Here is a 22,999-nt window from a genome sequence, read left to right on the forward strand (position 1 = left end):
AGTGATCCTGCGGGGGGGGGGGGGTGCGGAGGAAGAGATTACTCAGCTAATTGCTGGAAGACTTATACTACATTCTAGTATTGGGGGGTAAGTAAGAATTTTGAAGAGGTTGGGGGAAATCCTTGTCCTTGAATTAGAGAAAATTAATCAGGAGAAGCACTAGTAGCTTTTTTAAAGATGTCTTATTTATTTATCTATTTGCAAGGAGAGAGAATGGGTGCATCAGGCCCTTTTGCCACTGTAAACACACTCCAGACACATGTGCCACTTTGTGCATCTGGCTTTATCTGGGGCCTGGGGCCTGGGGCCTGGGGCATGGAGCCCAGGCTGTCAGGTTTGCAGGCAAGCACCCTTAACTACTGAGCCATCTCCCTGTCTCCAGTAGTGGCTTTTGACTGAGAGATTTGGAGGTGAAGGAGATACAGATACCACACAGGAGAACCGGCCCAGAGGAAGAAGTCAGCTCAGTCAGAACTGACTAGATTTGGGACTAAAACCCAGTAACCCTCAAGTCCCTCACAGCTTCGTGCCCCGTGGCCTCCATGAAGCCAGCATGCCAACAGAAGACTTGCACGTGGTCTCCACGCTTCCATTCGGGCCTACCTGATCAGTGTAAGGCAGTCGGGGCACCAGGGGGCTGCCAGCCCAAGTACCCTCAGCCATTCTGACCTTTGGCACTTCTGATAAGTGGCCATGTCTTGAGCAGCAGATGCCAGGATGTGGGTTTAGCTGAGTGTCACTGGCACCCCAATTATGTGGCCTGCCACCTCATGCAAAAACCACCACAGGACAAAGGAGAGGGCTGGAAGCCTTTAAAGTCTGGTCCACAAGTGCACAAATCGCTCCAGTTATTCTCAGGCCAGAGGCTAGTTCACAGTCCTTCCCAGGCTGCAAGGGAGGTTGGGAAGTCACCAGGTGCCCCTGTGACATTTCTGTTAGGAGGGAGTGATTGAGACAAGCAACCATCACCACGGACTCCTGAAGGAATTACAGGTTAAACGCCTGCTTCCGTGGTAGCTCCTCTAGCTGGAGGGTATACTGCAGTCTAGCCCAAGGAGTTTTGATGATCTTATGGTAACTAGGACCTCAACAAAGGTTGGCTGGGGAACTTAAATTTGACTGCTACGGTCACTTCTAAGTTCAACAGAAGAAACGGCTGTAGATTGTTCATGGATTTGGGCCTAAGAAAACCTCAATTTCCTGAAAGAGTTAAGTTTGGGACTTAAAGGGAAACAAGCTTCTAAAAGTACTCGGTATGTGCATGCGCCCTGCAGTACTCAGCACTTTCCACAAGATGGCACTTTTCCCACAAGAAAACCTCCCAACACTTCTGCATCTAAAAAAAAAATCCATTCACATATGCTTCTAAGTTTTAGTAATATTCATACGTACATGGGTATCTTCATAAAGTGCTTGATGTCTTAGTTGTTATTTTTTTTTTTTGAGACAAAGGCTCATTCTGTAACAGCTCAGGCTGGCTTTGAACCCAGGATCCTCCCGCCTTAGCTTCCACACGCAGCTGTTACAGGTATGTGCGACCATGCCCAGCTATCTTCTTTGTCAGTTCAGTATTACACCTGACTTTTTCTTATTTCACCTGGCCTTCATAATTCCAGTTTTTATGTAATTATTACAGTGTTTACTATTCTACTTCACTTTATTGCTGTACATTTTGTACTGTGCATATTTCTATTACGATAGATAATGCTGTAGTTAGTTCTGCACAAACCTTGCTTTACTGTGAAAAATTTTAGTGGCAGTACTGCTGGGTCAAAGGGCCTTGCCCTACACCTTTCCAGAGGTTTGTACCCATCTACATTGCTTCCAGTAGTAGAGGAGGATCTCCAGCCCAGACTGATAGGGAACTCATTCTGTAGTCCAGGCTGGCCTTGAACTCGCAGTGATACTCCCACCTCAGCTTCCTAAATGCTGGGATAAAGGTGTGTGCCCCACACCTGGCAGGATTGGTTTCTGAAACCTTAAAAGATCTACCATGACAGTCATTGCCTTCAGTGAATATTTTTCAACCTGCTGCTCCGAGTTTAATACTGGGTACTGGGAATATAATAATGTTAGAAATACAGTTTGGAAAGGAGCCAGATTTTTAAGCCCATGACTATGTAATCAAATGCAAACTCTCTACCAGGCCAGTTTCGGGATGAAAGAAGTTTGTGGTGCTCTGCACACCTTGCTGGGTAGTGTCAGCTCAGCTACGGGTCCCATTCGCCTTCTTCCAAGGACTCACATCCCTGCTGGGCTTGCTTGCACATGCTAGTCAAAAACTAATGCCAGGAGTGGTGGCACACGCCTTTAATCCCAGCACTCGGGAGGCAGAGGTAGGATCGCTGTGAGTTCGAGGCCACCCAAGACTACATAGTGAATTCCAGGTCAGCCTGAGCTAGAGTAAGACCCTACCTACGAAAAAAAAAAACCAAAAACTAATCCCTTTGTGGGGACCATTTCACCTCCCCTCTTGCCTAGATCTCAGCCCTGACTTGAGACTGATTCTTCATTCATCATGGGGCTGAAATGCAGATAGAAGAATCTCACTGGGGGCTGGAGAGATAAATTGCTTAGCGGTTAAGGCACGTGCTGGCAAAGCCAAAGGATCCAGGTTTGATTCCCCAGGACCCAAGTGAAGTTAGATGCATAAAGTGGCACATGCATCTGGAATTCATTTACAGTGGCTAGAGCCCTGGCATCTCTTCCTCTCTCTCTCTCTCTCTGTGTGTGTCTCTCTCTCTGTGTGTGTGTGTGTGTGTGTGTGTGTGTGTGTGTGTGTTTAAAAAAAAGAAAAGTCTGAGTGGGAGATAGTGTCTATAGAGGGAAAAGACAAGCTCTTCTCCCACATTGTGTTACTGTGTGTGTGTTTGTCCCTTCATCACCATGACCTCACATGAAAATAAGACCTCATCTCAAAGAATGTGTCTGATTCCAGAAGGGGCTTTTAGATTTCTCTCTCACACTCTCTTCATGAGTCAGGGTTTTGCTATGTAACCCCGGCTGCTCCTGTCTCAGCCTGTTGAGGGATAAGATTGCAAGCGTATACCAACACATTTCAGTGTTTTGTTGTGTTTTGGGCAGCACTGGGACTTGAACCAAGGGCCTTGTGTATGCTATGTAACCTCTGAATTAGAGCCAAAGCCCAAAGGCTTACTTGATCCACTGCATTCATGCCACAGACTTTTCTGTACATGTCTTCACTTTTTAAAGTTCATTTTATTGATAATTTATGCATGAATGTATCTTGATCATATTCACCTCCCTTTCTTTCTTGTCCCCTCTCACAGAACCCTTTCTTCTTCCCAGCCCAGACCTACTTTGATGTCTTCTTTTTTTTCTTTTCTTGTTCTTTCTTTTTTGGTGACCCACTGAGTCCAATCAGTGTTGCTTGCATGAGTGGATAGGGCTTTTCTTTTTTTTATCCCAAATAGTTAATAGGGCATCTTTCCCGTGGCTCCCAAAATTTCATCTCTTTCTGCTGCTGTGGGCATGGGTGGTTGCACCCCACTCTGTCTTCTTTGGATTATGATAGAATTCCAGAATCTCCAGCTTTTGTACTTCAAGAAGTAGCTGGACATTTCCCCCTGTCATAGTTATTTTCATCTGTACACCTGGTAGAAGCATCAGATTCTGACAAGCAAGGGCTTATGTCAGGGTCTCTCAGTTGCCGTGTCACCATGAGCATCTTGTCTCTGTACGGATGGAACAGAGAGATCAAGCAGAAAACCAGAGGAATGCGAAGCCCAGGCCGCGCTGCCTTCCATGGTGGCCGCTGGTCAGCGTCTAACCGTGAATGACACCCACACAGGTGATCGGGCATACCTGGCTTCACCCTTGCCACCGCTCTGCCAGCATCTGGACCGTCTCCAGCTCCAAACACTGAGAGGGGTTTCTTTACCAGAGCACAGGCACCTTAACAAGGGGATGCATGACTGAAGAAAATATCTCCTCCTTAGTAACCATTAACTGCCAATCACCCTGGGGGTCTTGAGCCCCTCACCATCCATGATGGAATGACTTGGCCCAGTCTTCTGAAGGTCTTGTGTAGGTATCGGTGGCTGTGTGAACTCACAAGTGCAATGGCCATGTCATGTCCAGGAGACTGTGCTCCATAGCACTCCTCCCCACCCTCCGGCCCCTACATTCTCTGCCCTCTCTTCTGCAGTTTTTAAAAAATTTTATTTATTTATTTTAAATTTTTTTAAATTTTTATTTATTTACTAGAAACACAGAAAGAGAGAGAGAGAGAGAATGTGCATGCCAGGGCCTCTAATCAATGCAAACGAACTCCAGACGCATGTGCCACCTTGTGCATCTGGCTTACGTGGGACCTGGAGAATCAAACCTGGGTCCTTAGGCTTTGCAGGCAAGTGCCTTAACCTCTAAGCCATCTCTCTAGTACTATTTATTTATATATTTATTTAAGAGATAGATAGAGAATGGGTGCGCCAGGGCCTCTAACTACTGCAAACACACTTCAGATGCCTGTGCCACCTTGTGCATCTGGCTTACATGTGTACTAGGTATTGAACCTGGGTCCTTAGGCTTTGCAGACAAGTGTCTTAACCACTAAGCCATCTCTCCAGCCTTATCTTCTGCAGTTTTCCCTCAGCTTTGGAGGGTGTGACATAGATTTATCCACTTAGCTGTGTGCACTCAATAGTCACTTCTTCTCAACACCTTGACAAGTTTTGAGCTTCCTCATAGTCTCTGTCCAATGCAGAAAGACACTTCTCTGACCAAAGCTGAACATGGCACTAATTGATAGACATAAACATGAATATTTAAGAAAGAAGTTTGATGGACCCAACATATCCATTTAGCCAAACAATGATAGTAGCTTCCCTCCTAAGACCCGTGACCTCCCCATCCATAGGCTTTTGAGTATAGCAGGCATGAATTCCCTCCCTTATATCCAATCAGAAAGCAGTCAGTTACCTGCGTAACATTCATGCCACTGTTGGACCAGAGGGCACATCTTTCCTGTCTGGTGGGTTGTGTGGCATGCAGCGCCCCCTGCTGGCTAAGACAGTTAGTGGCTTTTTTCCTTAGCGGTCTGCATAGCACCTTCTGGTACTATGAAAACTAGCAGCGGCAGGGGCCAAGGCTTCCAGCTCACTCACTTCTTTTTCTTCCTTCCTCCCTTTTTCTTTCTTTTTCTGTGGTGCTGAGGATGGAACCTGGGACTTTGTGAATGCTAGGAGATTTTTCTATCATTGAACCACAGCCCACTCTTTATTTATTTATTTATTTTGCTTTGTTTGGTGTGGTTTGGTTTTTTGAGGTAGAGTTTCACTCTAGCCCAGGCTGACCTGGAATTCACTATGCACTATCAGAGTGGCCTTGAAGTCACAGCGATCTTCCTACCTCTGCCCCCTGAGTGCTGGAATTAAAGGTATGCATGACCACCGTTAGCCCGATGTTTTTATAAATATTTTATTTTTATTTATTTGAGAGAGGGAGACAGGGGCCCATGCCAAGGCCTCCAGCCACTGCAAACAAACTCCAGATGCATGCGCCTGCCCCCCCCCCCCCCCCGTGCACCTGGCTTACGTGAGTCCTGGGGAGTTGAACCTGGGTTCTTTGGCTTTTCAGGCAAGTACCTTAACAAGTAAGCCATCTCTCCAGCCCCTGATGTTTTCTTATTGTGATTATATACATGTACGTATATGTATATAATGTATATATATGTATATAATCACACACACACATACATGTGTATACACATATAATAAAACTTACCAGTTTAACCACTTAAAAAATTTTTTTTAATTTACTTGCAAGCACAGAATGAGAGAGATAGAAGAGAGACAGAAAGACAGAGAATGGGCATTCCAGAGCCTGTAACCACTGCAAATGAACTTGACACATGTGCCCCTTGTGCATCTGGCTTACGTGGGTCCTGGGAAATTGAACCTGGGTCCTTTGGCTTCGTAGGCAAATGCCTTAACCATTAAGCCATCTCTCCAGCCCCAGTTTAACCATTGTAAGTATCATTCAATGTCCATCACCACCAACCATCTCCAGAATATTTTCATCTTCCCATTGGACAGTAACTTCCCATTCCTCACTCCCTTTAGCTCCTGACACCCACCATCCTGCTTCCTCTATGGGTTTGACCACCTTAAGTACCTCAGATAACTGACTCACACAGAAGGATCTTTTTGTATTGGTTTGTGTTGCTTAGCCCAGTGACCTCAACGTTCATTCATGTTGTAGTATGAATTAAGAATTTCTTCCTTTTTTCTAAAATATTTCTTATGTAATTATTTTCAAGGACAAGCACAGAACAGAGAATAGAAATAGAGAAGGGAAAGAGTGAGAGAGGAGGATAGGTGTACTAGGCTCTCTTGCCACGGTAATGAACTCCAGACGTATGCACCACTTTGTATATCTGGCTTTACATGGGACCTGGGGATGCAAACCTAGGCCACCAGTCTTTGTAAGCAAGTGCCTTTAGCCTCTGGGCATCATTCCAGCCTAGGCTGTCTTTCCTGTTTGAAACTGAGCGACATTCCACCGTACATAGTATATTTTGGGTATCCGTGTACCCACTGTTGGGTTGCCTCTGTCTCTTGGCCATTGTGGACAAGCTGCTACGAACACAAAGGCTTGCTCAAGTCTCTCCTTTCAGTTCTTTTGGGTCTGTTCCCAGTTGGACTATTGCTTGATTAGAGGACAATTTTGTGTTTGCCTTAACTGCTGAGCCATCTCTCCAGGTCTGATTTACTTTTTTCCAAATATTTTATTTACTTACCTGCAAACAGACAAGCACACACGAGAGGGGACAGGGTATGGGTGCTTCAGAGCCTCCATCCACTGCAAAGGAACTCCAGATGCATGCATCACTTCGTGCATCTGACTTTCCGTGGGTACTAGGGAACCAAATCCAGGTCGTTAGACTTTGCAGGCAAACTCCTTAACCACTGACCAATCTCTCCAGCCCCATGATTTACTTGTTACAGTGGACTTTTTCATGTACATTGTGGTCAAATTTGGTCTTTATATCAGCTCTGTAGGATAAATAAGAACTCTTCTCTTTGACTCAAAAAATTATCTTCCCAAATTGAAACAATTAATTAAGAGCTTCCTGACCTGAAGAGTGGCTTCCACATTTGTTGTTGACCATTAAAAAAAAAAAAAAAAAAAGTGTTTCCATGCCTTTAAATCTCAGAACTTGGGAGGCTGAGGTACAAGCATCACTGTGAGTTCGAGGCCAGCCTGAGAATGCAGAATGAATTCCAGGTCAGCCTGAGCTAGAGTGAACCCTACCTCAAAAACCACAGGGGAAAAAAATTGTTTCCAGCCAGGCCACAGAGTAAACCTGGAACCAGCCTGGGGCTACAGAGTAAGTTCCAGGTCAGTCTGGCTAGAGGGAAACCTTATTTTGAAACACACATGAATAAACAGTGTCCCCAGTAACATGTAACCTCCTAAGGGAATGTCCTTCTTTCTTTTTTCCTTTTTCTTTCTATTTATTTATTTATTTAGTTTGTTTGTTTTTCAAGGTAGGGTTTCTCTCTAGCCCAGGCTAACCTGGAATTCACTATGTAGTCTCAGGGTGGTCTCGAACTCATGCAGATCCTCCTACCTCTCTGTCTCCCGAGTGCTGGGATTAAAGGCATGCGCCACCATGACCGGCTTCTTTTTTTTTTTTTTTTTAATTATTTATTTATTTATTTATTTATTTGAGAACGACAGACACAGAGAGAAAGACAGAGAGAGAGAGAGAGAGAGAGAGAGAGAGAGAGAGAGAGAGAGAGAGGGCGCGCGCCAGGGCTTCCAGCCTCTGCAAACGAACTCCAGACGCGTGCACCCCCTTGTGCATCTGGCTAACGTGGGACCTGGGGAACCGAGCCTCGAACCGGGGTCCTTTGGCTTCACAGGCAAGCGCTTAACCGCTAAGCCATCTCTCCAGCCCCGGCTTCTTTTTATTTTTATTATTTTTAAGACATTTTATTTTTTAAAGACATTATATTTGCTATATAGCCCAGAGTAGTCTATGATCGTGGGATATATTCAAATTTGTGGCAATGTCCTACTGATTGTAATCAGCACACGAGGCTATGCGGTCTGTACCCTCATCCACTCTGACAAATCCAGCCCTGCGAGGCCGGGTGTGGGGTCCGTTTCCCACTGCAGAGGGCAGCTGCGTCTGTGTCCCCCAACGAAGGCTCCTTTTGGTTTCAGTTTCTCTCCTTCAGTCCTGACCCCGACATCTGGCTATGAGGATCTGGTGGCTCCTGCTGGCGGTGGGAGCGTATGTGAAGAGCGTGCGCTCACAGGATACTTGCCGGCAAGGGCACCCTGGCATCCCTGGGAATCCAGGTCACAATGGCCTGCCTGGAAGAGATGGAAGAGACGGCACCAAGGGTGACAAAGGGGACACAGGTATTCGCCACCTGCAGCCTTCCATTTAACTGTTCTTCCATTCATTGGCTACCTGCGTGCTCCTCCACTTGCCCACTAAGTCCTATCCCTCCGCTCAGCAGCCGTTTCTCCGGGGCCTGCTCTGTGCCCCACGCAGTGCTGGGGCCGGGCGGGTGCAGGACGAGGCCTGCTCTCCTCCTCTTCTCACGCACTGAGGATAACCATTAGCCACCATCTCTGGCACCCCAGGGCATTCTCAGTGGTACCCTCTGGGTGTGATGAATCTTCAGCCACATACAGCCAATTGAGGGATCTACCTGATGGTCCAGTCCGGCGTTCACAGTGCTGTATTCTAAGGCCGTTGTGCCATGTCTGAACCACATAGCACAGAACACTACAGATACCATGCTCTTCCTCATGCACACATAACCTATGATAACGTTTAACTTACAAGCTTGATACAGTGGTTAATAACAGTCAATAATAAAATGAGCCGGGCGTAGCGGTGCTTGCCTTTAATCCCAGCACTTGGGAGGCAGAGGTAGGAGGATCGCCGTAAGTTCGAAGCCACCCTGAGACTACATATTGAATTCTGGGGCAGCCTAGGCCAGGGTGAGAAACTACCTCAAAAAACAAAAATAATAATAATAATTAATAATAAAATGGATAGCCGTTACGCTGTACGGTGATAAAATTGCAAGCACCGCTCCTCTTTCACTTTGCAACCGTGAAGTGGAACGAAGCGCTGTGACGATGCAATGGTCAGATTTATCACTGAGATGGCTGCAGAGTGGCTAGCGGGAGGGGAGCGCATATACCATGAGCACACTGGACAAAGCGATGGTTTACATCTTTAATGGGACAGAGTGGGATAGCATGCAATTTCCTCACGCTGCTCAGAATGACATGCAACATACAACTTACAAGCTCCTTATCTCTGAAATTTTCCATCTCATATTTTTGGGCCACAGTTGACTATCAGTCACTGAGTATGGAAAGTGAGCCAGCAGATAAGGAGGAGCTCCACTCTGTGTGGCAAAGAGCATGATGGGAGGTCAGGTGAGAATTACTGCTGCCTGCTGTGAGGCAGGTGGCACAGAGTGGCAGAGATACAAACCTAACAGCACATGGCTGCTACCTTGTGTCAATGATCCATGTCGGGACCTGTCCCAGCATTTTGGGATTTGAGGGAAGAATCCAGCCTCTTCGAGGGAGGTTTGCAAACACCAGAAAATATGCTAGTTTACATCACATCAACCAACAGATTTGGTTTTCACTGGGATTTCAGTCCTGAGCTTTGGTCCTAACCATAAGGTGACATACCTGGGACCTGACATACCTGAGTGACTCAGCTGAGCGCAGGAGGAAACTGAACCTTCATGGAGGCAGGTGTGGTGGTGCGCAGTTGTAATCCCAGCACTAGGGAGGGTAAGGTGGGAGGATTATGAATTTGATATTAGGCTGGGCTATACAGTGAGTTCAAATCCACTCTGAGCTAAATAGTGAGTCCCTGTCTCAGAAAGACAAGGGCAAGAAATATAACTCAGTGGTAGAGGGCTTGATTAGTATGTTCCAGGCCCTGGGTTCCATCCTAAGTACCACCAAAACAACAACAAAAGTCAATTTAAGAAAACTTTGAGCCAGGCATGGTGGCACATGACTTTAATCCCAGCATTTGGGAGGCCGAGGTAGGAGGATCACTGTGAGTTTGGGGCCACCCCAAGGCTAAGTAGTGAATTGCAGGTCAGCGTGGGCTAGAGTGAGGCCCTACGGTAAAAAACAACAACAAAACAAAAACCCAACTTTGATGAACACCTTTAAAGACAAATTGGTATTTCTAAGATGTCCCAGCTCAAGGCATTGAGTGTCTTAATGGTTTTCTGAGTGGGCTGGATGAGGCTGAGGGTCACAAGGGGCAGCCTTATTCCTTTCCAGTCATGACCCTGCACATATGCTCCATGAGGTCTTTCCTGGTCAGTTATAGTTCCAGGAAATCCACCAGTCTGTCACAGTCAGACTTAGACCTGTGACATGTCCAGATAGCAAAAGCACCATCTAAATTACTAGTGATATCTGATTCCTAAGAAAAGCAAATGTCCCACCCGGGCCATAGTGATTGACAATATAGATGTATATGTGAAAAAAAATACATATATATATATATATATAGATAGATAGAGAGAGAGAGAGAGAGAAGAGAGAGATTGGGCATGCCAAAGCCTAGTGCCACTGCAAACACATGCCAGACGCATCATGGATCACTCTGTGCATCTGGCTTTATGCAGGTACTGGGGAACGGAACCCACATGGTCAGGCTTTGTAAGCAAGTGTTGACCATGTCTCTAGCTTGTATGTTTATGTATGTATATGTGTATATATATATATATAACTTTTCTGTACTTTTATGAGAGAGCAAGAGCGAGAGAGCGAGCGAGAAAGAGAGAGAGACAGTTGGCACCCCAGGGCCTCCAGCCACTGCAGTCGAACGTCACACACATGCATCATCTTGTGCGACCTTGCACACTTGTGTCACCTTGTGCATCTGGCTTACGCGGGACCGGCAGAGCCAAACATGGAGCCTTAGGCTTCGCAGGCAAGTGCCTTAACCACTAAGCCATCTTTCCAGCCCATATGTTTTATATACTTTTTAAATCTTATTTGGTTTTTTTCAAGGTAGGGTCTCCAGCTCAGCTTGCTGATACACAGTAACAGTGAGACTGAGGGTGATCTACTTGGATCCTCAAGACTAGTGTGTGATCAGAACCTCAAGGTCCCAAGACAGCTTCATTTCACTCTGAGGTACTAAGGTTCCTTCCAGAAGCCTCTTTTCCATCCCTGGCAATCATGTTATCAGATTTATCTGGCATTTAATGGACTCTGTTCCATTTCCCTCTCCACATGGATGTAAAAGGAACAGAATTAGAGGTGGCCAATTCCTCCCAAACTTAGATCACTTTTGTTTTTTTTGTTTTTTGGTCTTACACCAGCTAGGGTCACACTTTAGTCCAGGCTGACCTGCAATTCTCTCTGTAGCCCCAGGCTGGCCTCAAGCTCACAGCATCTTCGTCCTCAGTGCCTGGAGTGCTGGGGTTAAAGGTGTGACCTGCTTCAGATCATCGCTGAGTCCTCAGCCCTGCAGAAAACTAAAGTGCATCCTGCAGTGTTTCCAGGACGCACCCTTTCTCAGCCAGCTTTCCTACGTTCTCCAAGAGCACCCTGCGACTGAATGCTTAGGACATCACCAATTCATTTCATAACTCACTCATCCTACACAGCTCGCCTTAGTTGCTCACTCACAGCTGCCTTCTCCACAGGATCTGCTGGGAGGGAGGGGCCAGGCTGGCACACCCTCACATCCCTCTCCCCTGGATACTCAGGGCCAGGAAATCCAGGCCTGAAAGCTAAACTCTTGTCTGCTTTTTTTTCTTTGCACTCAGGAGAACCAGGACATCCTGGGGGCCCAGGGAAGGATGGAAGGAGTGGCGAGAAAGGTGAAAGAGGTCAGCAGTGAATTGGTCCTGGATGGCCTGCTGAGAAATTGACCATAGTTGTGAAGCACTGCTGAAGACCAACATGTCTGAGGCTCCCAAGGATGAGCCACCACCCAAGGCCACCATTGCTCCAGAGGAGTGTAGGAGCTAGCAGACTCTGGAAAGGGCCGGATGGGAAATCCTTTCAGCCCTGAGGGTCATGTGCCCTGTCTGCAGTTGCAATAAGAGGCAGCTATCGATGGCTTCATAGATAAGTATGGCTGTGTTCTGGGGAAGTTGGGGCATAAGGAGTGATATTTCAACTTAATGTCACGTCACATATGGAGTATTGCTTTTTTAAAAAATATTTCCCATGTTTGATTTTTATTTATTTATTTATTTAGGTGACAGAGAAAGAGAGAGAGAGAGAATGGGCTCTCCAGGACCTCTAGCCATTGCAAACAAACTCCGGATGCATGTGCCCCCTTGTGCAACTGGCTAACATGAGTCCTAGGGAATCGAACTGGGTCCTTTGGCTTTGCAGACAAGTGCCTTAACTGCTAAGCCATCCTTCCAGCCCCAGAAGATTGCTTTTATTTTTTTTTTCCAGAGCTGGGATTAAACCAAAGGTCCTCTTTTTTATTTTTTTATTTTTTGTGCTTTTTATTTGGTGACAGGGTATCACTAATTTGCCCAGGCTGGCCTTGAACTCACCTGGTAGCCCAGACAAACACTGATCTTGTCCTCCTCCTGTCTTAACCTCATGAGTAATTTGTCATGTCAGGTCTGTACCACTAAACCCAGCTGGGCTATAATTTTTGCTGATTTAATCATATGAGACATTTTGAGCTTGTAGGCTCTGTAAAGTCAAGTGAGAGGATGGACTTGGGGCACTGAGTGCTGACTTCTGACTCGGTGGGGGGGGGGCTCTGCCCGAACTCAGTACAAATGGCCTATTCCAGGGACGTGGCACTTGAGTTGGACCCTGGAATGTAGTTATGTAACCCAGTGGCTGGTGCTTGACAAATGAATTGGCTCTAAAAGGTAGGGAAGATCCTCCCAGGTGAGCTTGGCGATGCACGCCTTTAATCCCAGGACTTGGGAGGCAGAGGTAGGTGGATCACTGTGAGTTCAAGGCCACCCTGAGACTACATAGTGAATTCCAGGTCAGCCTGGGCTAGAGCGAAACCCTACCCTGAAAAACAAAAACAGACAAATGAACAAAACAAAGCAAAACAAAAATCCATCAACAACGAATGGGAGAGAGATGATCATAAAGTCATGTATGTGTACCCTGCCCTGGGCATCATTGTAAGATGGTTCATGTGAATGCAAGGGTCCTGCAAGCCAAACAGCAATAATGCTCCAGCTCCACAGACGAGGGAGCAGAGGTGATGGAGTCTCAGTAGCTGACTGTGTGGTACGTCCATGTGTGCAGGAGTGGAGACGGCATGCTGACCTGGAATATAAGTTCAGCGTCTATACTCATAAGCATCACTGCTCTCCTATCTGGGCGGAGGAAGCACTGAGTGTTCATTAGACTGAGGACAAGCGCAGTGGAAAAGGCAAGCTAGGGCCGAACAGTAGGGAGGAATGCATGCTACACTGAAGACTTTGTGTCCAGTTCTTGAGGAGCTGTCACTTCCTCAGGGCTGAAGGTCTGTTTCCCTAGCAGCTTGTGTTGCTGTGTGTCTGTCTCCCTTCCCTGCCCTGAATAGTGCTTCTGTCAAGGGCTGGCCTTGTTTCTGGGTCAAAACGGGAGACTTAAGTGATAGTTGTCATTGCTCACATGAGTGCTGCCGTTCACTCAGGAAGCAGAAGCAAAAGGAGATTTGTGTGCATTTGGGAATTTGTGGCCTTTTATACCCTGATCAGCTCTTAGATGAGGCACTGCTTTTTCCTAGCTAAATGCTTAGTAACAGAAAAGCCAATATTTTTTCATGAGGCAATGTTCCATCAACCACCTCTTCCTTCTCTTCCTCTATTTAGGAGCAGATGGAAGAGTCGATGGAAAAGGAGTCAAAGGTGACCCAGGCTCCAGAGGACCCCCAGGGAAGCACGGCCCAAAGGGATCTCTTGGTCCCATGGGAGAGCAAGGGCCCCAAGGAGAGACTGGCCCTCAGGGGCAGAAAGGGGATAAAGGTGATGTGGGTCCCAGTGGTCCAGAAGGACTAAGAGGCACTGCTGGACCTTCAGGCCCCCAGGGCTTACCTGGCCCCATAGGCCCTATTGGTAAGCCAGGTCCCAGGGGAGAAGCTGGACCCATAGGGCCCCAGGGTGAGCCAGGAGTCCGAGGAGTGAGAGGCTGGAAAGGAGACAGAGGAGAGAAAGGGAAAATCGGCGAGACTCCGGTCTTGCCCAAGAGTGCATTCACCGTGGGGCTGACAGTGCTGAGCAAGTTCCCGGCACCGGATGTGCCCATTCAATTCGATAAGATCCTGTACAACGAATTCAACCACTACAACGTGGCCACAGGGAAATTCACCTGCCACGTGGCTGGTGTCTATTATTTCACCTACCACATCACTGTTTTCTCCAGAAATGTGCAGGTATCTTTGGTCAAAAATGGGGTAAAGATCCTTCATACCAAGGATGGTTATATGAGCTCTGAGGACCAGGCCTCAGGGGGCATCGTGCTGGCGCTGAAGCTTGGGGATGAGCTGTGGATGCAGGTGACAGGAGGGGAGAGGTTCAATGGCTTGTTTGCTGATGAGGACGACGACACCACGTTCACGGGCTTCCTCCTGTTCAGCAGCTCATGACACAGAGGCTGTAGCTTGAAGAAGCGAGTCTGTATCATCAGTTCCTTTGATTATTTTATATATATATAATGTGTATATATGTATATATAAATAATCCTAAAAAGGGAAGAATGGGAAAGCTTCTCTTGTAATGGGTTCTATGTAACTGAAAATCTTCTAAAGAGTAAAATCATAAACAGTTGTCCAGCTTGTTGTCATAGCTTTTTGTGTGCTTAAGGTGGAGCCCAGGGTTTTGTGTGCTCTAGGGAAGTGCTCCACCATAGCTGTACTTTCAGCCTGTTGCTGCAGTGAACTCAACATTTATCACCGTTACGCTGCCCTTGCATGTGTGTTTCTGGTGGGAAGAGAATTATGGTGTCATGTTACAGCTCTAAGGAGACAGGCATGGTGTCACATTACAGATTTACATTACATATTATGATTTGTCACTTGTTTCTATTTCTGCCATTTTTAGGAAGAGAAGGAAAACAGGTCTTCCCAAGTCCACATTAACATTCCTTCTTTTCAAGTCCCAGGCTCACAACTTTCTAGCTACCCTCCCCTACCTCCTTTTATTGCTGCACTGTTCTATTGAGGTTTGGGGAAATCCTGTCTGCACTTGTTTATAGTGTAGGTTGTTATATTTTCACAAGTCAGTATAGATGAAGACGCTTGGATAACTCACGTGGTTACACATAACCTTAACTGACACACAGTCATAGTGTGCTTGATGTGAACCTTCTCTAGCAAAGACAGATGCATTGGAGAGACCTGATACAACTGCACATGTCCTCTGTTGGACCCTTTCACAGGTTCTGTCACTGGGTGTCCTCTAAGTAAGCATCAAGAACTCACAGGGCTCTATTTTCACACACACACACACACGCACAACCTGGAAGCATTTCAGTGTGTAATAAGAGTTCTTGGGGCTGGGGAGATGGCTCAGTGGCTAAAGGTACTGTTTTGCCTAGGGTTCGAATCCCCAGTCCTTGTAATGCCAGGTGTACAAAGTGGCTCATGCATCTGGAGTTCCTTGGCAGCAACAAAAGGCTCTGGTTGAGCCTATGCCATGCTTTCTTTCTCAACTAACTAAATATTTTCAAACTTTTATTTATTTTGAGGAGAGAGACATTGAGAGAAAAAGAATGAGTGTGCCAGGGCCTTCAGCCGCTGCACACACACTCCAGATGCACGCTCCACCTTGTGCATCTGGCTTACGTGGGTCCTGAGGAACCGAACCTGGGTCCTTTGTCTTCGCAGGCAAGCGCCTTAAGGGCTAAGTCATCTCTCTACTCCCCACCACCCCCATTAAAAAAAAAAAATTAACAGCTGGGCGTGGTAGCACACGCCCTTTATCCCAGCACTGGGGAGGCAGAGGTACAAGCATCACTTCTGAGTTCGAGACTAGCCTGGAGCTACAGGTTGAGTTCCAGGTCAGCCTATGCTAGAGTGAGACTATACCTGGAACAAGCAAACAAAAATAGGTTTCAAGGGCTGGAGAGATGGCTTAGCGGTTAAGCGCTTGCCTGTGAAGCCTAAGGACCCTGGTTAGAGGCTCGGTTCCCCAGGTCCCACGTTAGCCAGATGCACAAGGGGGCGCACGCGTCTGGAGTTCGTTTGCAGAGGCTGGAAGCCCTGGCGCGCCCATTCTCTCTCTTCCTCTATCTGTCTTTCTCTCTATGTCTGTCGCTCTCAAATAAATAAATAAAAATTAAAAAAAAAAAATAGGTTTCAAGCCGCATGCTCAAGCCTCATGCAAGACACGTGGGAGGGAGGGCCGGGCCGCTCTGAGACGTTTGCTCCTCCAGACGCACGGGGGCGGTAGAGTGCAGCGGCCCGCCAGAAGGTGGCGCGGAGCCGCTCTGCTCGCCCGAGCGACGGCGCACTCACCCGCCAGACCTGCGCCCGCAGCGCCGACCCGGAAGCGTGCGCGTCGCTGGCGCGGCGTGGGCGGCTGCAGTGGAGACGCTGGGCGCGCCGGCCCTCCCGGAGCCGTGAGGGGGGGAACCCCGAGCTGGGGCGGACGCTCCTCACGGCCATGATGCTGTGCGCCCGAAGGCTGGGCGGCCTCGGAGCCGGTCGGGTCGGCCTGGGAGCCCGGAGCTGGGTCCGAAGGGTCAGCACCAGCTGGTCGCCGGTGGGCGCCGCCTTCAATGCCAAGCCCCAGGGCCGCCGCCTGGACCTGTTCGGCGAGCGCCGGGTGAGCGGCGCTTGGGGGCGGGGGGTCCCCGGGTCCCCGCGGCGGCCCGGGACAGGCCGTGTGGGGACGGGGTCCGTAGCGATCCTCGAGCCCACGAGCCATTTGAGCCCTGGCCAGGCTCCTCTTGGAGGGGCTGAGTCCAGGGCCGGTGTGGGGTCCAGGACCTGCGTGCACGTGAACGGTCACTTCAGCTACCGGTCCCACCCTGTCCCTGCCCAGCCTGTCCCCAGCTCACGTTCGCTGTTGGTTCCACCCCTACTACATCTTTGCTGTCATTAGGCACATCAGATTGTCTTTGCACATGTTTTTTTCCTAGTAATCCTAGTGAAAATTTCTTCACAGCTAACTTACCATTTCGAAACTTTGGGCTTGCTATTTTTTTTTTTTTATTTTTAATAACTGCTAAGGCGGCTCTTGGGAAGCGGAGACAGTAGGGTGGGTAATTAAAAGACCAGCCTGGGCTACATAACACCTTGTCTCAAAAAACAAAACCACCAAAAAAAAATTTTTTTTTTGTTGTTGTTGTTGAATCAAGTTTCCTGTAATGCGTTGTAGTTGATTTCCAAGGAAGTCACTGGACTGAACTGTTTGGTTCATATTTTTGCAACCACCCTGCTTATTGTGTCAGGCACTTGGTAATTTATGAATGAAAGATAGTCAGGCCTGAAAAGAACTTGCCAAATGGACTCCTCCTTTAGTTTTTTTTTTTTTTTTTTTGTTTGTTTTTCGAAGTAGGGTCTCACTGTATTTCAGGCTGACCAGGAACTCACTATGTAGTCTCAAGGTGGCCTTGAACTCAGGGTGATTCTCCTACCTCTGCTTCCCAAGTGCTGGGATTAAGGGCGTGTGCCACCACGCCTGGCTCTTTTTTACATTTTTTGTTTTTGTTTTTTCAAGGTAGGAGTCTCACTCTAATCCAAGCTGACCTGGAATTCACTATGTAGTCTCAGGGTGGCCTTGAACTTACAGTGATCCATATACCTCTACCTCCCAAGTGCTGGGATTCTGGGATTAAAGGCATGAGCCACCACACCCGGCTCCTTTACTTTTAAAAAATATATATTATTTTTATTTATTTATTTGAGAGTGACGGAGAAATAGGCAGGGAGAGAGAAAGAATAGGCACGCCAGAGCCTCCAGCCACTGCGCCCCCCTGTGCATCTGGCTAACCTGGGTCCTGGGGAATTGAGCCTCTAACTGGGATCCTTAGGCTTCACAGGCAAGCACTCAGCCGCTAAGCTATCTCTCCAGCCCTCCTTTACTTTTGATTTTTACATTTTGCTCACTTTAGGTTCAGGGTTTTAATTTTTTTTTTACATGCAATACTTTATTTTAGACATGCAAAAAAAGCTATTTCAGAATTACTAATTTAAAGTAAGCAGTTGTATACAGATAACAAAAAAGCAACATCTTGATACAGCTCAGCATATTGTTTTAATTTTTTTTTTTTTGTTTTCCGAGGTAGGGTCTCACTCTAACCCAGGCTGACCTGGAATTCACTATGGAGTCTCAGGGTGGCCTCGAACCCACAGCAATCCTCCTACCTCTGCCTCCCAAGTGCTGGGATTAAAGGTGTGCGCCACCACGCCCGGCTCATAGTGTTTTAATTTTTAAAAATACATTATTTATTTGAGAGAGAGAGACAGAAAGAGAATGGGCGTGCCAGGGCCTATAGCCACTGCAGACGAACTCCAGATGCATGCCCCACCTTTGTTCATGTGGCTAATGTGGGTCCTGGGGAATCGAACATAGGTTTTTTGGCTTTGTAGGCAAATACCTTCACCACTAAGCCATCTTCCCAGCCCCTATTTTACTTTTTAAAAATTTATTTCACACACACACAGAGAAAATGGGTATGCTAGGGCCTTTAGCTGCTATAAATGAACTCCAGATGCATGTGCCACCTTGTGTATCTGGCTTACATGAATACTGGGGAATTGAACCTGAGTCCTGTGGGTTCATAGCAAACACCTTAACCACTAAGTCATTTCTCCAATCCAGGTTAAGGGTTATTTTTTTAATAGATTTTTTTATTTTTATTTTTTATTTTATTTATTTATTTATTTATTTATTTGAGAGCGACAGACACAGAGAGAAAGACAGAGGGAGAGAGAGAGAATGGGCGCGCCAGGGCTTCCAGCCTCTGCAAACGAACTCCAGATGCGTGCGCCCCCTTGTGCATCTGGCTAACGTGGGACCTGGGGAACTGAGCCTTGAACCGGGGTCCTTAGGCTTCACAGGCAAGCACTTAATTGCTAAGCCATCTCTCCAGCCCTAAGGGTTATTTTTGTCTTAAAATTTCTTTGTTTTACTCTTGGGTGCTTTATAAAATAATTTTAATTATTTGAAGTTAGAGAAAGAGAGATATTCCAGGGCCTCTTGGCCACTGCAAACAAATTAGATGCATGTGCCACGTTGTGCATCTGGCTATGCATGGGTACTGGGGAATTGAACCAGGCTATCAGGCTTTGCAAACAAGTGCCTTTAACCCATGAGTCATCTCCCCAACCACTTTGCTGACCTATTTTTGGCGTTTGTTTGCCATGTAGATGAGATTGACTTTGAACTCCTGATCCTCTTGTTTCTACCCTCACAAGTGAATCACCATGCCTGCTCTATTTTTGCTAATTCCTCCCCTCCCCTCCCTTCCTCTTTTCTTTTTTTTTTTCTTGAGGTAGGGTCTCACTCTAGTCCAGGCTGACCTGGAATTCACTATGCAGTCTCTGGCTGGCCTCAAACTCAAAGCAGTCCTGCCTGTACCTCCAGAGTGCTGGGACTAAAGGCATGAGCCACCACATCTGGCTTATTTTTTCTAATTTCTTAAAATCGTAGCTCTGGCCAGGGATGGTGGCACACATGGAGGTTTAGGTAGAAGAATCTCAGGTTCCACGTTAGGTTCAACCACAAAGTGAGATTTTGTTGTAAATAATAAAATCATTTTTCCCCCCAAGGTAGGGTTTCACTCTGGCTTAGGCAGAAAAAAAAAAAAAAAAAAAATATATATATATATATATATATATTTTTTTTTTTTCTTTGAGTTAGGGTCTTGCTCTAGCCTGGGCTGCCCTGGAATTCACTATATAGTCTCAGGGTGGCCTTGAACTCACGGCATTCCTCCTACCTCTGCCTCCCAAGTGCTGAGATCAATTATTTTTTATTTTTACAGAGTGTATTTCCTGCCCTTTTGAAAGGAAGATGATGCTCCTTGTTCCAAGATTGTGTGATTTAGATGAGAGAAGTTGTAGAAAGCACCATTCCTGGCATGGGGGAGGTAGATGCACACACTTATTTGTGGTTTTTTTTTCTGCATTCCTGAGGGCTTTAACAGGTCTGAACTGGTACAAAAGGATGGTCACTTTCTTTAGAGATTTTTATCTTTTATCAACATGCTGAAATGCCTTTGAAAATTATAAAACTTGCTGTCAGTGTAATCCCATGATTTGGTTTAATATCTTTTTTTTTTTTTTTTTCCAAAGGGTCTTGCTCTAGCCCAGGCTGACCCGAAATTCACTATGGAGTCTCAGTGTGGCCTCAAACTCAGGGCAGTCCCCTACCTCTGCCTCCCGAGTGCTGGGATTAGAGGTGTGCGCCACCACGCCTGGCTGGTTTAATATCTTAAGTTTCTCTACTTAAAGTTGTCTAAAATGTTAGCTTGACCATCAGCTCTTCTTTATGTCATAGTAGTAGACTGATTGGTGTTGTGTACTTAGACCTGGCTAGGCGGGAGGCATTCTTCTCTGTGCTGTGAGACTTATGCTTGTCACCTTGATTGTAGCTAATGAAAAAGCTGAAGCTAGGAGGAGAAAAAGTGTGACCAAGCTTACATGCTAATTGTGATTATCACTGGCATGTGTTAAATGCTTTTTATGTGCCAGACATTCATAGTTTTTTTTTTTTTAACCTGTATTTAATACTCCCCGCCACTCTCCTACAGAGCTGCAGTGCTATGGAGCTGACAGAGCTGAACCTGAGCAATTTTATTTTTGTTTTGATAAGTAAAACTTGAAGAAAACTTAAATTCTCTGTACATTTTTTGGCTAGTCTATATAGTGTAATACAGAGAATGTGAAACGACGTCTGTGAGCACAGGTATTGTGATATCTCACTGAAAATTAAGGCTTCCCTTTGTGAAAAAGTGTTTCTAGTGAGTACAAAATAATCAACTAAGCATATTCTTTGGCTTTAAGGGTCTATTTGGAGTTCCTGAGCTCAGTTCCCCAGAAGGATTCCACATTGCACAGGAAGCAGCCTTGCAGAAGACGGAGTGGCTGGTGGAACGCGCGTGTTCTACACCCCCTGGGCCACAGACAGTGCTCATCTTTGACGAACTGTCTGATACCCTGTGCAGAGTGGCCGACTTGGTAAGACGTGACATGACCTACCTTTTTTGAGGGATGAACATAGCAGCATGTTCTCCCTTGTTGCACAAGGTTAATAGGTACTGAGGTTAAAAACATCTGAAGCAGCTCTTAAGCTGTCATTCGAAGTAGGTGTAGCTGTAGCAGTTGCTTTCATTGCTGTGACAAAATGCCTGGCCATAAGCAGCTGGTGGGAGGCAAGGGTTTATTTCAGGATTATAGGGGACATTGCATCTTGGTGGAGAAAGCATGTCAGAGCAGGCAAGCGGCTCATGTCCTCATATGTGAGCTGCAGGGTGGGAGCAGCGAGAGTGAGCTAGCTAGTGAGGACTGGGGAGGGCTGGGCTAATAAACCTCCTCCAGGATGGATCCCCAGTGACATACCCCCTCCAGCAAGGCTCAGCCTCCCAAAGGCTATGCCAGCATCCCTAAATTGCTACCAGCTGAGGTTTTCAAAACATATGAGCCTGTGAGAGACATTTCATTCAAACTGCCACAATAGGATATGGTGATAGTGAGAACTGCCACAGCTATTCATATTGATCAAATATACACTTAATGCACTCTATGCAGACTTAATATATAATGAGAGAAGGGTCACCAGAACAGTGGATATTCTTTGTTTGACAAAGGTCCTTCTTCATAAAAGTTTTACCACTACCCTAATAGTATATTTATGTATATACTTATAAAAAATCTTTTTTTAAAAAATATTTTATTTAGCCGGGCGTGGTGGTGCATGCCTTTAATCCCAGCACTCGGGAGGCAGAGGTAGGAGGATCGCCATGAGTTTGAGGCCACCCTGAGACTACATAGTGAATTTCAGGTCAGCCTGGGCTAGAGTAAGACCCTACCTAAAAAAAAAAAAATATATATATATATATATATATATATACACACACACACACACACACATGTATGTATCTGTGTGTATTTATTTATTTGACAGAAAGAGGCAGAGAGAGAAAGAAAGAAAATGAATGGGTGTGTTGGGGCCTCCAACCACTGCAAACGAACTCCAGAATGTGCACCATCTTGTACATCTGGCTAACGTGTTCCTGGGGAATCGAACCTGGGTCCTTTGGCTTTGCAGGCAAATGCCTTGACTGCTAAGCCATCCCTCCATCTCCCCCCCCCCCCTTTTTTTTGTTGTTTTGAAATAGAGTCTCACTCCAGCCCAGGCTGACCTGGAATTTGTTATGTAATCAGGGTAGCCTCCAATTCAAGGCAATTCTCCTACCTCTGCCTCCCTACTGCTGGGATTAAAGGTGTAGACCACCACACTCAGCTTCAGCCTCTTTTTCTTTCTTTCATTCTTTTTTTTTTAAATTTTTTAAAAATTTTTTTATTTATTTATTTGAGAGCAACAGACACATAGAGAAAGACAGATAGAGGGAGAGAGAGAGAATGGGCGCGCCAGGGCTTCCAGCCTCTGCAAACGAACTCCAGACGCGTGCGCCCCCTTGTGCATCTGGCTAACGTGGGACCTGGGGAACCGAGCCTCGAACCGGGGTCCTTAGGCTTCACAGGCAAGCGCTTAACTGCTAAGCCATCTCTCCAGCCCCCCCTTTTTTTTAAATGTAAATATTTTTACTTATTTTCCAGCAGAATAGGGTTGGGGTGGGAGAGAGGCCAGTGTCTCCTGTGTGCCACTTTGTTATTTTGTTTTGTTTTTCAAGGTTGGGTTTCTCTCTAGCCCAGGCTGATCTGGAACTCACTATGTAGTCTCAGGGTGGCCTCAAACTCACAGCAGTCCTTCTACCTCTGCCTCCCAAGTACTGGGATTAAAGGTGTGTGCCACTTTGTATCTGGCTTTATGTGGGTACTGAGTAATTAAAACCTGACCTTCAGGATTTT

At 46.5% G+C, this 22,999-nt stretch overlaps 2 protein-coding genes and 1 pseudogene across 3 annotated transcripts in view; 2 read left to right on the top strand and 1 right to left on the bottom strand.

Annotated features, from left to right (window-relative positions):
* Positions 1-3,434: 3,434 nt before the first annotated feature.
* LOC101613685 lies at positions 3,435-3,688 on the bottom strand (annotated as a pseudogene).
* Positions 3,689-8,228: 4,540 nt separating this feature from the next.
* On the top strand, positions 8,229-14,605 carry LOC101613979 (complement C1q and tumor necrosis factor-related protein 9). The gene is made up of 3 exons (XM_004670537.2): positions 8,229-8,394; positions 11,811-11,873; positions 13,833-14,605. The coding sequence occupies exons 1-3, from the start codon at positions 8,229-8,231 to the stop codon at positions 14,603-14,605; spliced, it is 1,002 nt and encodes a 333-aa protein (XP_004670594.1).
* A 1,976-nt stretch (positions 14,606-16,581) lies between these two features.
* Positions 16,582-22,999, top strand: part of LOC101607406 (mitochondrial intermediate peptidase) — a 158,005-nt gene continuing 151,587 nt past the window's right edge. Inside the window, exons 1-2 of one of the 2 annotated variants that reach the window (XM_004670524.2) lie at positions 16,582-16,784; positions 20,972-21,145. In XM_004670524.2, coding sequence (XP_004670581.2) covers positions 16,623-16,784; positions 20,972-21,145 — 336 coding nt within the window. In that variant the 5' untranslated portion in view covers positions 16,582-16,622. The remainder of the gene's footprint in view (positions 16,785-20,971; positions 21,146-22,999) is intronic. The other variant, XM_045154713.1, reaches the window with a different exon arrangement.

Source organism: Jaculus jaculus, chromosome 7 (genome assembly GCF_020740685.1).
Source record: "Jaculus jaculus isolate mJacJac1 chromosome 7, mJacJac1.mat.Y.cur, whole genome shotgun sequence".
NCBI classification, from domain to species: Eukaryota; Metazoa; Chordata; class Mammalia; order Rodentia; family Dipodidae; genus Jaculus; species Jaculus jaculus.